The 14745-nt window shown below is 35.1% G+C and overlaps 1 protein-coding gene across 7 annotated transcripts in view; it reads left to right on the top strand.

Annotated features, from left to right (window-relative positions):
* Window positions 1–14745, top strand: part of Uggt1 (UDP-glucose glycoprotein glucosyltransferase 1) — a 107652-nt gene that overhangs the window by 20553 nt on the left and 72354 nt on the right. For 6 of the 7 annotated variants that reach the window (XM_046463717.2, XM_046463721.2, XM_046463720.2 and 3 more), the window contains 7 exons: window positions 754–928; window positions 2956–3052; window positions 3961–4039; window positions 7822–7922; window positions 8734–8833; window positions 10224–10284; window positions 13817–13908. In XM_046463717.2, coding sequence (XP_046319673.1) covers window positions 754–928; window positions 2956–3052; window positions 3961–4039; window positions 7822–7922; window positions 8734–8833; window positions 10224–10284; window positions 13817–13908 — 705 coding nt within the window. Of the gene's footprint in view, window positions 1–753; window positions 929–2955; window positions 3053–3960; window positions 4040–7821; window positions 7923–8733; window positions 8834–10223; window positions 10285–13816; window positions 13909–14745 lie in introns of those variants that run through there. The other variant, XM_046463722.2, reaches the window with a different exon arrangement.

Raw genomic sequence — 14745 nt, 5'->3', positions numbered from 1 at the left:
CATTTGGTACATTTAGGTGTACCTCAGTGTTTTAAACACAGGCATAAAACTTTTGTAAAAATTTCTTACTGATGGTTTTTCCATTTTTTGTTTTTATTTCTTTCTGCTCTTCTAAAAAGGCTACAGTGAACAACTTCATTCATATGTCTTTTCATTCTGTTGAATGCATCATAGTAGGGATTAGAAGGTAATACATTAAGATCTATTAGTATCATGATCACCCTTAGAGATTTTTTTTTTTTTTTTAGAAATTTTAAAACTTGTGAGGAAAACAGAAATGTTAGATCCATTAGTGGAAAGACTATAATAGTTGCAGTGGTACAGGAGAGACTTGCTATAATTGGCATCAACTTTGAAGCTTTTTGCAGTATTTGTACTTAGGTTTTCAGATAAAAGAATGATCATTTTTATATGGTAAAAAATATCCTGCAGAGTTAGTATTGAGAGATTTGGATATGTATTATTTTTCTTGCCTTTACCCCTTCTCTAGTAATTGGTACAATTATTAATCTGTGTTTGTATTTATAGTTAGTATTTATATAATGTATTTTTATTTTTTGTAATCATGAACAAGTCAGGCTTGCACCTGACAATATTCTTACCAAGTGAAGACTAAGACTGTGATACCATTTATATAAAGATTCTTATAATCTTTACTTAAGTCATTTAGCTATACTTTACATTTTGTACCTTTTTTAATGTTTAAAATCTTTTTTAACTTGATAATTTTGAGCTTTCAATATTTATTTCCAGACCCAAACCTTTGTTGTTCAAAGGAGATCACAGATATCCCTCATCCAATCCTGAAAGCCCAGTGGTGATTTTCTACTCTGAAATTGGCTATGAGAACTTTTCTAATTTCCACCACCAACTTATATCAAAAAGTAATTTAGGCAAAATCAATTATGTATTCAGACATTATTTATCTGTAAGTATTGAATTATTTTTTAACTTTTGTATATTAATTTGCCTTCCATGACCTTAGAACATAAGCTCATAATTTCCTTTTTTATGAAATAACTTAGGAGCTGGGGTTATGGCTCACTGGTAGAGTGCTTGCAACATGTGAGGCACTGGGTTCAATCCTCAGCAGCACATAAAAATAAATAAACAAAATAAAGGTTTTGTGTTCATCTGCAACTAAAAAAATATTTTAAAAATAATTTAGTTATTTGAACTTCTTTTTGAAAAATCAAATAGTTTTTATCAGATCTATTATTTGTGCATAGACATTGCCTGGCTTAACTTTTTGAAGAAATATAAAACAATTTTACTAAAAAAGTGGCTTAATAAAGTGTGCATTTTATTTCAGAATTAATCATGTAAATGATCTTTGTTAAATTTAATATGGCTGTCATACGATGAAATTGATTCTTGAATTCAGTTCCTTTACATACCTTTTTTATTTTCCTTTTTGGCACCTTTTCATTTGTAGGAAAAGGAAGATTTCTAAAGAGGTGAAATCAGGCAGAATTGATTTAAAATTAAGCTTTTTGTAACATTTAGCATTTAAAATATTTTTATGTTAAGATTGTTAGCCTTCAAGGTTTGTGTGTAATGATGAGTTTGGTGAACATTGGGTGCTAAATCTGTACAAGTAAAATAAAATTTTAAATGAAAATTTAAATGAGCAGAAACAAATTTATCAAAGTTGAGTTTTTAACAACTTTTCTCCCTCTTTCTTCTTGTTAGACCCTTGTTGGTTTTGAAGTTTAAACGTCTGAAGGGGCCAGGCATGGTTCTGCAAGCCTATAATCCTAGCTTATGTGGAGGTTGGGCAGGAGGATTTCAAGTTTGAGGCTAGTTTGTGTAACTTAGTAAGACCTTGTTTCAAAATGAAATAAAAAGAGCTAGGGATGTAACTCAGGGCTTACATAGCCCTGTGCAATGTCCTATGTTCAAACCTTAGTACAAAACAAAACAAGTCTAAAAGGACCATCATTTATTAGGATGGTGGTGAGCCTGTGGCATTTTGTTAGCTCATGCCCTGCCAGAAGCATTTAAATTTAGTAAAAAAAAAAAAAAAAAAAAAAAGGCCGGGTGTGGTGGTGCATGCCTGTAATCCCAGTGGCTCAGGAGGCTGAGGCAGGAGGATCTCCAGTTCAAAGCCAGCCTCAGCAAAAAGCAAGGCACTAAACTAAACTCAGTGAGATGCTGTCTCTAGATAAAATACAAAATAGGGCTAAGGATCTGGCTCAGTGGTTGCGTGCCCTTGAATTCAGTCCCATTACCAAAAAGAAAAAAAAATTCAGTAAAAAACATACATATACACATATAGTACTAACAAAGCCCCTCTGGGTTTGAGACCTCACCAGTTTTCAACCCTGCTCTGTATGTAGGTTCTAGAGCTACTTGTTCTCATTCTCCATTTTCTCACATGGTTTAGAATCTTTGCCCTTTCAACTGTCCATTCATCTGATTTTTGCTTCTACATTGGAATTTTAATTCTCACAGTCCTGGAGATGCAATATGTAAAGGAGGCTAGGATTTTCTAGAGAGAGAAACATAAAGTTGTAATTGATTTTTTTTCCCCCAAAAATAGAATGAATATTTTAATGGTAGATAAGTGCTTTTGTTACTGTTGGTATGTAGCAAACAACAGTTAATATCCTTAAAAAAATAAGCTAAAGATATTTTGAGTACATGATCTTAAGTGATATCTAATAGATGCAACGTTAATGATGTACAGTCAAGTGTGCTGTGACCCATAACAAACTTTTTTTTTGGGGGGGGGGGCTGTACTGGGGGTTGAACTCTGCCACTCTACCACTGTGCTATATCACCAGCCTTTTAAATTTTTATTTGAGAAGGGTCTTGCTAAGTTGCTGAGGCTGCTCTCCAATTTACTATCTTCCTGCTTTAGCTTCCCGAGTTGCTAGAATTACAGGCGTGTGCCACTGCACCTGGCTTATAACAAACTAGGTGGTAATGATGGAATACTTGCTTTATCTGCAGAATCCCAGAAGGGAGCCCGTTCATCTCTCTGGTTATGGTGTGGAATTGGCCATTAAGAGCACTGAGTACAAGGCCAAGGATGATACTCAGGTGAAAGGTGAATTTGTAAAATTAAGACCAATGTGTTTTCTTTAAATATGAACTAAAAGGGAATTTGTTTCCATATGAAAAAGAACAGATTTAGGAGTCATTACTGCTATTTTCTTTGTCCAATAATTCTTTGGAGGTTGACCTTAAAACAACTTCTCTAGGTCCTAATTTTCTCCCACTATAAATGCAGGTGATGATAATATTCTTCTTTAAGTATTTTGGATGAATAAATAAGAACTTAGCATAGTTTTTTGCACAGAAAGTTTAATAAGTAGTAGTAGTAGCTGTTTTTTTTTTTTTGATGTTATATGATTTGCAAATAACCGTTAATTTGTGATTACAATGTGAAAATTTAAATATACTTTAATGAACAGTTTTATGTTCTTTATTATTTTCTCAACTTAAATGGTTTACTCTGAATTTTTCTTGTTCTAATTTTGTGGGATTTTTGAAGTCATTATTTCAACCACAAGTTTTACATGCTGTCTTTTTCTTCTTTTTAAACATAAAAGTTACCAGTTTGGGTAGTGAAGCAAGTAGAAAATAGCCTCATACTCATTTTGGTTTTTAATTATATTAATAATTATATTTAGAATTAAGTTGCCTAATTGCAGGTTCTTCAGAATTTTGATTTTGAAGAACCCTTTGTTCATAATATTAAAAGCTGTTAATTTTGAAATTTTAGCATCTGAAATTTTTTTACAGTTTATGGGAAAAATATTCTTTTTGATCACAGGAAATGTTAAACACATTTTTAAAAGACATTGCAAAATGTTAATTGGGGTAGTTTACATTTTAAATGGTTTTATTTCAGGTGTTTCTGACTTTTATTTTTACATTACTCAAATTTTATCAAATTAATACCATTTGTATTTCTAATTTGAACCATTAGACATATATTTACTGTTTTTATAGGAACTGAGGTAAACACTACAGTAATTGGTGAAAATGATCCTATTGATGAAGTTCAGGGATTCCTCTTTGGAAAATTAAGGTATGTATGTATATTCTATTTATTTCTAAAATGTCCTTTATTCTCTTTAAATCTTCAGAGTTTCCTGCATTCCTAGTGTCATCTCTTTCATGATTATCTAAGTACAGGTCTAATAGCACTTTATATTTGTAGTCTAAACTGGAGAGATGCCCACTTTGCTTCTAATTAAAAGTGAGCAATTTTCAGTTATTGTGAAATTTGTTCTATTTATTTATTTATTTATTTATTTTCCATTACTGGGGATTGAACCCAGAAGTGCCCTACTATTGAGCTACTTCTTTGTTTTATTTTGAGATATGTCTCAGCAAGTTCCTGAGGCTGGCCTTGAACTGGAAATTTTCCTGCCTCAGCCTCCTGAGTAGCTGGAATGACAGGTGTGTCCCACCACACCTGACTAAATCTCTTTTTTCTTAAATGACCTGCCTGTAGCTTTAGTTAATTTTCTTTCCCTCTTAGTTAATGGAATAAAGTTAAAAACCAGTTTTTGATTGATTAATAGGGTGAACCAAATTGTTTCATTTAATTTTTTCTCATGGATGGGTGTTTAACTTGGAGTAATTGTAGCTATTTGCTTATCCTAAACATAATCTGAAAAAAAGTAAAAGATGTATAATAGATTTTGTACTTGCTCAATTAAAATACATTTTATTAGACTAGGCTTTATGAAAGGGGAGAGAAATTTTTTATTTATTTTATTTTTTTGTACTGAGGATTGAACCCAGGGGTGCTTAATCATTGAGACACATCCTTAGCCCCCCCTTTTTTTTTAAAAATTTTTATTTTGAGACAAAGTCTCACTGAGTTCTTAGGAACTTGCTAAATTGCTGAGGCTGGCCTGGAACTTGGTATCTTCCCGTCTCTGTCTCCAGAGTATTTGGGATAAGGCTTGCACCACCATTTCCAGCTAGAAAATATTCTCTTTTTTTTTCGTAATGGGGATTGAACTCAGGGGCACTCAACCACTGAGCCACATCCCCAGCCCTATTTTGTATTTTATTTGCTTAGCACCTCACTTTTGTTGAGGCTGGCTTTGAACTTGTGATCCTACTGCCTCAGCCTCCCAAGCCACTGAGTTTTACAGGCATGTGCCCAGCAAGAAAATATCCCCCCCCCCTTTTTTTTTTAAAGAAATGTAAGCAATTTTTTAAAACATTTTTTTAGTTGTAGATGGACACAATATCTTTATTTTATTGTTTATTTATTTTTTAAATAAATGTAAGCTTTTTAAAAAATATACCTTTATTTTATTTATTTATTTTTATGTGGTGTTGAGGATCGAACCCAGGGTCTCACAGTGCGAGGCAAGCACTCTACTGCTGAGCCACAACCCTAGCCCTGTTGTTTATTTTTTATGTGGTTCTGAGTATTGAACCCACTGCCTCGAATGTGCTAGGCAAACGCTCTACCACTGAGCCACAGCCCCAGCTCCTAGAAAACATTCTTCTTTTTTTTAGTTGTAGACAGACACAGTATCTTTATTTTTATGTGGTGCTGAGGATCAAACCCAGTGCCTCACGTGTGGGAGGCAAGCCCTCTACCACTGAGCTACAGCTTCAGCGCCTCCTAGAAAATATTCTTTAAAACAAACAAAAAAATTTTTTTTGTTTATTTTTTTAGTTGTAGTAGGACATAATACCTTTATTTTATTTACTTAATTATTATTATTTTTTTATGTGGTGCTGAGGATCAAACCCAGGGCCTTTCATGTGCTAGGCAAATGCTCTACCGCTGAGCCACAGCCCCAGCCCCTAGAAAATATTCTTAATGATACTATTTAAAGTTTCATAATTCCAAACCATTTTTATGAAAACATCATAGTATTTTATAAAGAAAAGTCTTCTTAGACATTATTTTATCCTACTATTTATTTATTTTGGTTCTGGGAATTGAATCCAAGGGCATTCTACTACTCAACTACATCCCCCGCCTGCTTTTTTTAACTTTTTATTTTAAGACAGGCTCTCACTAAGTTGCCCAGGCAGGCCTTGAACTTGGGATCCTCCTTTAGTTTCCCAAGTCATTGGGATTTCACCCATGTGCCACAGTGCCCATCTTTTAGAACCTCTTTCAAGGGAATAAATCCCATTTATGAAAGTTCTGCCCACATGATTCAATCACCTTCCAATGGCCCATCTGCTAATACTGTCACAGTAGGGGTTAAGATTTCAACATGAACTAAGGGTGTGGTGGGAACAGTCCATCAGTCTGTAGGCATCATCTATAGATTCAAGATTAAAAAGGCATAATCAATTATCTCTCTCTTTTTTGAAGAAAAAAAAAAAGAGAGATAAATGTCACAGTAGAATGGGTAGAGAGAGGTGATGGGAGGGGAGGGAAGGGGAGGCGGGGGATAGGGAGGGCAGCAGAATACAACTGACACTAGGATTGCTGTATGTATACACATGGATGTATAACCAGTGTGATCCTGCAATCTGTACATGTGGAAAAATGAGAATTCATACCTTATTTGAATCAAATGTATGATATGTCAAGATCATTGTATTGTCTTGAGCAACTAATAAAAAAAAATTACACTACAGAAAAAAGTGAAGAAAATAACTCCCCCCCCCCAAAAAAAAAAAGGTATATCAAAACCGGATATGGTGGGGCTGGGATTGTGGCTCAGCAATAGAGCACTCGCCTAGCACATATGAGGCCCTGGGTTGGATCCTCAGCACCACGTGAAAATAAATAAAATAAAGGTAATGTGTCCAATTACAACTAAAATATAAATATCTTTAAAAAAAAAACCAAAAAAAAACCCAACTGGATATGGTGGTGTATACCGATAGTCCTAACACTACTGAGGCTGGGTCAAGAGGATCCCTTGGGTTGTTTGGAAGGTGAGGAATCTGAGAGAATATTTTAATTTCTTCATTTTGCATGTAAGAAATTTTGAGTTTCTAGCTGGACTCACTCATGTAATTCCAGCTCTTCAGGAGAACTGAGTCAGGAGGATCGATTACAAGTTCAAGTTCTACCTTGGGGATTTAAGGAAGACCCTCTCTCAAAATAAAAAAATTAAAAAAAAAGAGTTGAGCTTTTATCTTGGTGATTAGAGAAGGCTAGAGTACCTCTTGGTTAGGGGAATTGAGTTTTTAGCACTTAACAGAACATAATCTCCCAGCCATAAGTCTGTCTGACATAAATGTTACATCTCTGTCTCTGATAACTATTTCAGTAGCTTTAAACGGATTGTACTGTATTTCAGTATAAGAATTCATAACTGATTAGACAACTTATCACTATATATAGGCTGGAGGAAATTCATCTTGGGACTGGAAGAAATTTTTACCCAATTTTCTTTGAGAAATTAAAAAGATCTAGAAAAGTATAGAGTAATATATACCCATACAACTCACCACCCAGAATTGATTGTTGGTATACTTGTTTTTGTATTCCAGAGAACTACTTTGTAAAGTTTTCTTTTTTTCCAAATCCTAATATAAGACTTCTTTTACTTAAAAATAAAACAGTTCCAGTAAAAAACTACAGGTAAAGTTGAAGGCCCCATTGTTTTCTTCAAAAAAGAAACTCCTAGTTTCACTAACTTCTGCTTTAGTTGGGAATCCCTATTATAGTGCTTATATTTCAGTGTGTAAATTTTATGGTGTTTGAACTAACTGATTTCCTATCTTATTTTTAGAGGAAAATAATTGTACTGTAATTTTTTTTCCTGAATCCAAGAAGGTTTTTTAGGGTTTAGAGGGGGAAATTGTGAAGTTGGAGTCCTAGTACAAGTGTACTTTGAGAGCAAAGGACTGATTTTATATTTCTTTCAGAGACTTACACCCTGACCTGAAGGAACAGTTGAAAGAACTCAGAAAGCATCTTGTAGAGAGTACCAATGAAATGGCACCTTTGAAAGTTTGGCAGTTGCAAGGTGATGAAAATTTAGAGAGATCGTTTCTGTCCTTATTTTATAAATTTTGTTGTATTAAATGCAGAATTTGAATTTGAATGTATTCACATAATTCTAAGATTTTAAAGACCAAGCAGGTATGATTAATTGACAAGAAAGCAAGTCTTTTTGTAGACAGAGAACATTAGGCCTTAAGTACAACATAAATGAATGCCAGATCTTTCAGTGACCAGACGTATAAGCTTGAATGTCAAAATATGTATACAAAATATGTATCTTGTCTTTATGTTCTTATATGTATACTTTTTTGTTTTTGGTGATACAGAGGATTGAATCTGGTACTTGCTACGCAAGGACTCTATCATTGAACTACAACTCTCATTCCCCATTCATTTCTTAAAATATATAACTATATAATGTGAAGGCATGTAGGGGTAGAACGTGCGTGTGTACTTTTCTGTTCTGAAGAGCAAGTTACCAAGTCCCACCCCCCCCCCCCCCCAATGTAATTTGCTAAATGTCTTAATGTTATATTGTGTGCTATATTGTAAATTCAGAAGAAGGAAAAGAATTTGGGCTTAATTTAGCCTCTTCTAAAGGTGTTAGTATGTGTCCTAGTGTTTTATTACAGAAAGATCAGGATTGGCTCAGTGAACAGTCTGGGGATCCATGAGGTGGGAAACCTAAAATTGCACCATGGGCACTTTTTGGAATGGTTGCATTCTATGACATTCTTTATTATCAAGAAAATAGTGGGAAGAAAAGGTAGTTTTTATGTGCTTCTCATTGTGTTAGGCTAATACCTTCTAACTTGTATCTGGCATTGTTGCAGACCTCAGTTTCCAGGCTGCTGCCCGAATCTTGTCTGCTCCTGTGGAGTTGGCTTTAGTGGTGATGAAAGATCTTAGTCAGAATTTTCCTACCAAAGCCAGGTAACATCGAGTAAGACTTTGATATGTTCTTCTTCTTCTTAGTGATATACCAATTATCTTCATATTTACATGCTAAATGACATAAGTAAAATATGAAAATGCTTAGAAAATATAAATTTTTATTCATCATCACTATTGTGAGTGGAACCCTCTTTGTGAGAAGAGGACAAGATCATGCATGGTGTGGTTGACAGATGTAGGCAACATTCTTGGCTATTTACTAGTTGAAGTGACTTTGCAAATGAACAATTTCTCTTCACTATCTCAATGATAGAGTGGGAATAGCAATACCTGCCTTTTAGAATTGAGTGAGTCACAGAGTATAGCATATGCTGATGTTACTAATCTAGAGTGTGCCACAGACCATGGCTTTCTCAGGGGTTGTACGTGTGTCATCTCATCAAATCTTGAAGAAGAAACTGAGTCAGGGAGATGAAGTGACTTGTTAATGGTGACAGAATAAGTTTTTTTTTTTTTTTAGATTGTGCTGAGGGTCAAACCCAGAGCCTTATGCATGCTAACCAGGTGCTCTAACACTGAGCTACCGCCCAAGAATAACATTTTGATTTTTTGTTAACATTGCTTTCTATTATTTAAGATTATTTAAAATTGTTTTAAAAGCCAAATTTTTATTTTATTTTATTTTTTAAAAAGAGAGGGAGGAGAGAGAGAGAGAGAGAATTTTAATATTTATTTTTTAGTTATCGGCAGACACAACATCTTTGTTTGTATGTGGTGCTGAGAATAGAACCCGGGCTGCACGCATGCCAGGCGAGCGCGCTACAGCTTGAGCCACATCCCCAGCCCAAGCCAAATTTTTAGAAAGCATTGAAATAAATGGTTGCCTGCTTCTTTCTTGAGTCACTGCAGTGTTTTGACTTTTGATGTGAGACGTTTTATAAATAAATTTGTTTTTTACTTAAGTGTTATTGGTCTAGCATCCTACTTGAAGATAAAGATGGAGAATTCCACCTTCACCATAAGTGCTTAAAAAGGATGCACAATCTGCTGCCTTAGTTATTTAATATTATCTTTTAGTCTGTGAGCAGTAGAAATCATATATAGGAACATGGTACACATTTAAGTAAGAACTTGGAAACAACTCCACTTGTTTTAAAGTACTGCTATTTGCTTTATTTATTTATTTATTTATTAATTATTTGTTTTTTGCAGTACTGGAGATTGAACCCAGGGCTTTGTGCATGCTAGGCAGGTGATATATAGTGATTTAAAATTGGACATCTATGAGAGGAGAAATATGTTTGTCAATTGTATAGGTTTAAAATTTTGTTCATTTTTTGTAATTTATTGAACAATATGTTTTATAATGAGAAAAATAGAAACTGAATATTTGTCTATTGTGAGTGCTGATAATGATTTTGTTCCTTAGAGCAATAACGAAAACAGCTGTGAGTTCGGAACTTAGAACTGAAGTGGAAGAGAATCAGAAGGTATTAACCATTGGAAAATATTGACTGTTTTGTATTGTACCTTTCAAGAAGAAGAAGTCTGAGTTTAATCAGTAGCATTTAATACTGCTACTTTTCATTTATCAAGGATGGTGATATTTTGTTCATTTCTATTTTATGTTTTTAGTTTTTGACCAAAATTGAATATGAATGTACTTGAAAGATCAAGTGGTTCTACCACATTGTTTAAAAAACAGCATTATCTGATGTTTCACCCTGTTGAGTTCCTAACATGTTCCCTAACAGCATTTCATACTGTGTTTACCTTTCTTAGAGCATCCACTTTCAACTTTTAGCTGATTCTTCAGATAGTTTTCTTCAGATTTCTAGTATGCCTAAGTTGGTATTTTATTTTTCAGCTTTCTATTTCAAGGATGATATTTATCTTTCTTCCACTGTCAACCCCTTAGTGTGCCATTACTTCTCCACATTGGTACTTGTCCCATTTGTCAGCCTTCCCTATTGCAATTTTATCCAGTTTTGATCACTCAAATTTGGATAAGTTGCTTTTTATGTCAAATGTGTACAAGGCATCCTGGGGCTTTCCTTTAACCGCCTTTCTTGGATTCCATGTCTTCTTTGTTTTTCCTCTCTTATTTTGATGCAGTACATCCTTCTATGTGAGAAAGTTGCAAGGGAGGTCAATTTTAACCTTTGTAACATAAATTTTTCACTTGTTTATATTGATCGGTTGCTAGGTATATGGCTTTAGATTGGGAGTCAATTTAGAAGTTTGAAGGATTACTTCTTGAAATTTTGATGTCCGTTGTGGTCGTCGAGAAGTTTGAAGCCTTTATATGAGAACTCTTTATGCTTCCTGGAATTATTTGGAACCTTTTTTTTGACCCTAGTAATTTGAAGAAACTGATTGGAAGCCTTAAGGATGAGACTTTTTTACTATAGGGTGTTCTGGTGTGGCCATTTCCTAGGGTACCCTGATTTGTAGAGACTGCCCAGGCCTATCAGATTCTTAGTGCTTTGCACTTCAATATGAGCAGTTAGCCACTTATCACTAGACACCTGAGGAAAGCCTCCAATACCAAAGACAAAGAGACTGACATCCCAAACAGGCTGCTTTAGAGGAAGTGAGCTGGGCACTGTAGTCCAGCCACTAGAGAGGCTGAGGCAGGAAGTTCATTTGAGCCCAGAAATTCAAGGCGAGACGAGACAACATAGCAAGGCCCTTTCTGGAAGAAGTGGGGGTGGAAACAAAAACAACAAAAAGAAGAGGAAGTAGGCATCACAAAGAGAAGAAAACAAAGGCACTCTTTAAATCCTCAGAGAGCCATGAGAATACCAGCAAAGAAGAATTCAAGAGCATGAAAAACTCCTGGAATTTAAAAATTTGACAGCTGTAGGAAAACTCTCATCAAAGAGACTGATCAGTCTCCAGAAGATTTGTGAATCTTCTGCCTGGAGGGTACAGTCTGGCTGCCAGGGTTATAGAAACCTGGTAGGGAAGAGCATTTGGAAACATCCTCAATCTCCCATTTTCAGCAGGGACCCCTGTGCTTATCTAATTTCCCACAGCCCACAGATTCTCTGTTTTGCTGTTTCTGGGCCATGAGCCTCCATTTTTCTGGAGTATAGGGTTCAGTGACAATAGTCACCTGGCTGTATGGGATCAACAGGAGGGCCATGTCTTAAAGAGGTTTTCTGCCAGCCTCTTTTATACATGTGTCCTTTGGGCTGTGAATTCCTGAGTCTTTGGGTGCTCCACAGAGTAACTTGGGTTTCTTGTTGACTTTTCCTACCTTCTACCTAGCAATAAGCTTTCTTGGAATTGCTAGTCCAGTTTTTACTCACCCCTTTCCCTTCTGCTTCCAAAATTTTTTGGCCTTTTTCTTTTCTGTTCTTTTTGCCCTGTGAACTCATAACTAAAAAAGGTTCTTTTCCTGACTTTTCAATACAGTTTCAGGAGGGAAAAAAATACTTGTGTTCAATTCACTGCCTTTATACCAAATTTCCTTAACTTTTATGTGTAAGATACTAATTAATTAAATAGTTCTGAGAAATAAGCAAACTGAGTATTTCTCAAATATTGACTGAATTGACAAAACTATTTAATTCAAATTTCCAGAATAATAATATCAAATATTACTTAGGCTTTCCCCCACCAAGAAGACAGAACATTAAATTGTGCAGGCTATATTGGTGTTTCCTGGGTTCTTATTTCTTTTGAGTAAAACATTTTATTAAAACATAAAGTACATAAAAAATGCATCCCAAAGTATAAAACATACAAAAATGTGCCCAGATCCCAAATCTTTAGTTTGATTAATTTTCCCAAAGTAAACTCACCTGTGTTACTAGTGTCCAGATCTAGAAATAGATATAAACTGTATTTACCAGCTGAGAGTCAGTTTTTCTAAGGCTCCGGAATAAGTGGATGTGTGTAGTTCTTCTCTCCCATGGAAGAAATGCTAATTCTCAATTGATGCAACTCTGCATGGTCCCCTTACCCTTTTTTATTTTTAATTGGCAAGTATATATTCGTGGTATACAACCCAATATTTTGAAATATATGTGTATTTTAATATTATCCCCTTATCTTGCTTACTACTTAATCCTGATGGCCATGAAGCAACAGCTGTGGCTTCCTCATTGTTTTGTTCTTTTCCCATGTGACACTAGATCTTAAAAGTATATTTTTTCTTAGTCTGCTGACAACTAGTGGGTGAAGGGAGCTCAGTGGTTCCCAGTCCAGCTGTAGGTTCCTAAGGGATTAAGTTTTGCTTCTGGTATCTAATTTCTTCTGGTTTCCACTATGTGGCTCAGTTTCCTGTGGTGTAGAATATACCAATAATAGTTTCTTTTGAGAGAAAGAGGAATTGAATGGAAAGGTCATTATTAACAGACACTTCAACATGAAATCAGAGCAATTTCCATTGGCTCAGGCAAAACTCAGGGACTGCATAGCCACCTGAGTGCAGGGCCATCAGCATCTGGGGACTGGCAGGAGGCCAGATCTTGCAGGGCTAGGCAGTAGGAGGCATTGTTGTCCCCAGCACAGCAGCTTAGTTTTTTGGTGTGCCTTGGTTTGAAGGAAACCCTTTTTGGTGTGATCCCTGAACTTCATCAAGAGGGTTCAGCTGTTATTATTGACTGCTGTCACAGCCTTAATTGATATCACAAATAGGGAAAACAACAGAAATGTAAAAAAAGAAAGCTTGCCCACTATTGTCTGGCATTGGTGAACAAAAGTAAGAGTCTTTGGGTGCTCCACAGGGTAACTTGGGTTTCTTGTTGACTTTTTTTTCAGACAGGTTTTAGAATTTCCCTTATCATCATTAGAATGAGGGATGGAGGAAAGGGAAGAAAGGTGTATGTCCTATGTATCAGCACTTTCATTTATTATATTGAATTCAAAGAAGATGTGTGAGAGTATATGGAAGGAAATCTTAACCCCGCCTTAGAATATCAAGATTTGTACAGACAGTAAACCCCAGCAATGCAGAAGGTTTTGTTCAACACTCTCTCACCATTCTCTAATAATTTTCTTTTTCTTTTTCAGTATTTTAAGGGAACTTTAGGAATACAGCCTGGAGACTCTGCTCTCTTCATCAATGGGCTTCATATTGATTTAGATACACAGGATATATTCAGGTACAGATGATTTTTTTTTTCTCATTTTGTAAGTTTTTATAATGTGTATGTAATTCCTTGTGATGTGTTCAGATTGTTGTCCCTTCTTACTGTGGCATGAGGCAAAGACAATTTACCAGGCTGTACTCCCCAACCCCAAGGGTGTGGAGGTGGGCCCATGCTGTCCCTGGGGTGGACATTGTGATCTAGTGCCATCTTGTAACACAATGCATGTTCAAGGACTCAGTGTTTTTCAAGGATGCCCTTTTAGAGCTGAAGTTTACCTGTTAAGGATAGCATCAGAAAAGACCTCTTGCTTTTGGGATAGGGCGAAGGGGTTTATTCAAAATGCTGTCTCTGAAGGCATTATTATTTGAAAACCTACTTTTTGTTATTCTTAAGATGTAGTTTAAAACTATTTAGCCCCAAATTATCTTTATGATTTTGGTGGGAGGGGAGTGGATAGTCAGGTAGAATTCAGATTTTTTCCTTAGAATTAAAATCAAGACAGTTGTCACTGGCTTCCTAATTGCAAAAATAAAAATAATTGTTAATACTTCAGAAGTAGTTTACACAATAAAATATTTTCATATTAGTTATTTTAATTAAACATTTATACCCATTTATTGCATTATGGAGCTAGTGATAAGTCAGTTAAATGGATGTGAATACTTAAAAAAAATTGTCCATGTGCTTTTATTGAATGGTTTATTAAAAACATATACAGTCCTTTTTAGTGTATTAAAATGGTGTACTTTTTCACTAAAACCAATGCAAAATAATACAGAGATAAGGGAACTAAAAAGTAAAGTTTCATCCCATCTTATTTCATCCAATTCCCTTTCTTCTTCCCCAGCA

The sequence above is a fragment of the Marmota monax genome, unplaced genomic scaffold (assembly GCF_021218885.2).
Source record: "Marmota monax isolate L192 unplaced genomic scaffold, Marmota_monax_Labrador192_F-V1.1 WCK01_AAM20220418_F8-fsc00034, whole genome shotgun sequence".
NCBI lineage: Eukaryota > Metazoa > Chordata > Mammalia > Rodentia > Sciuridae > Marmota > Marmota monax.
Note: the sequence above shows the minus strand (reverse complement) of the source record. Positions and strands in the feature narration are given on the sequence as shown.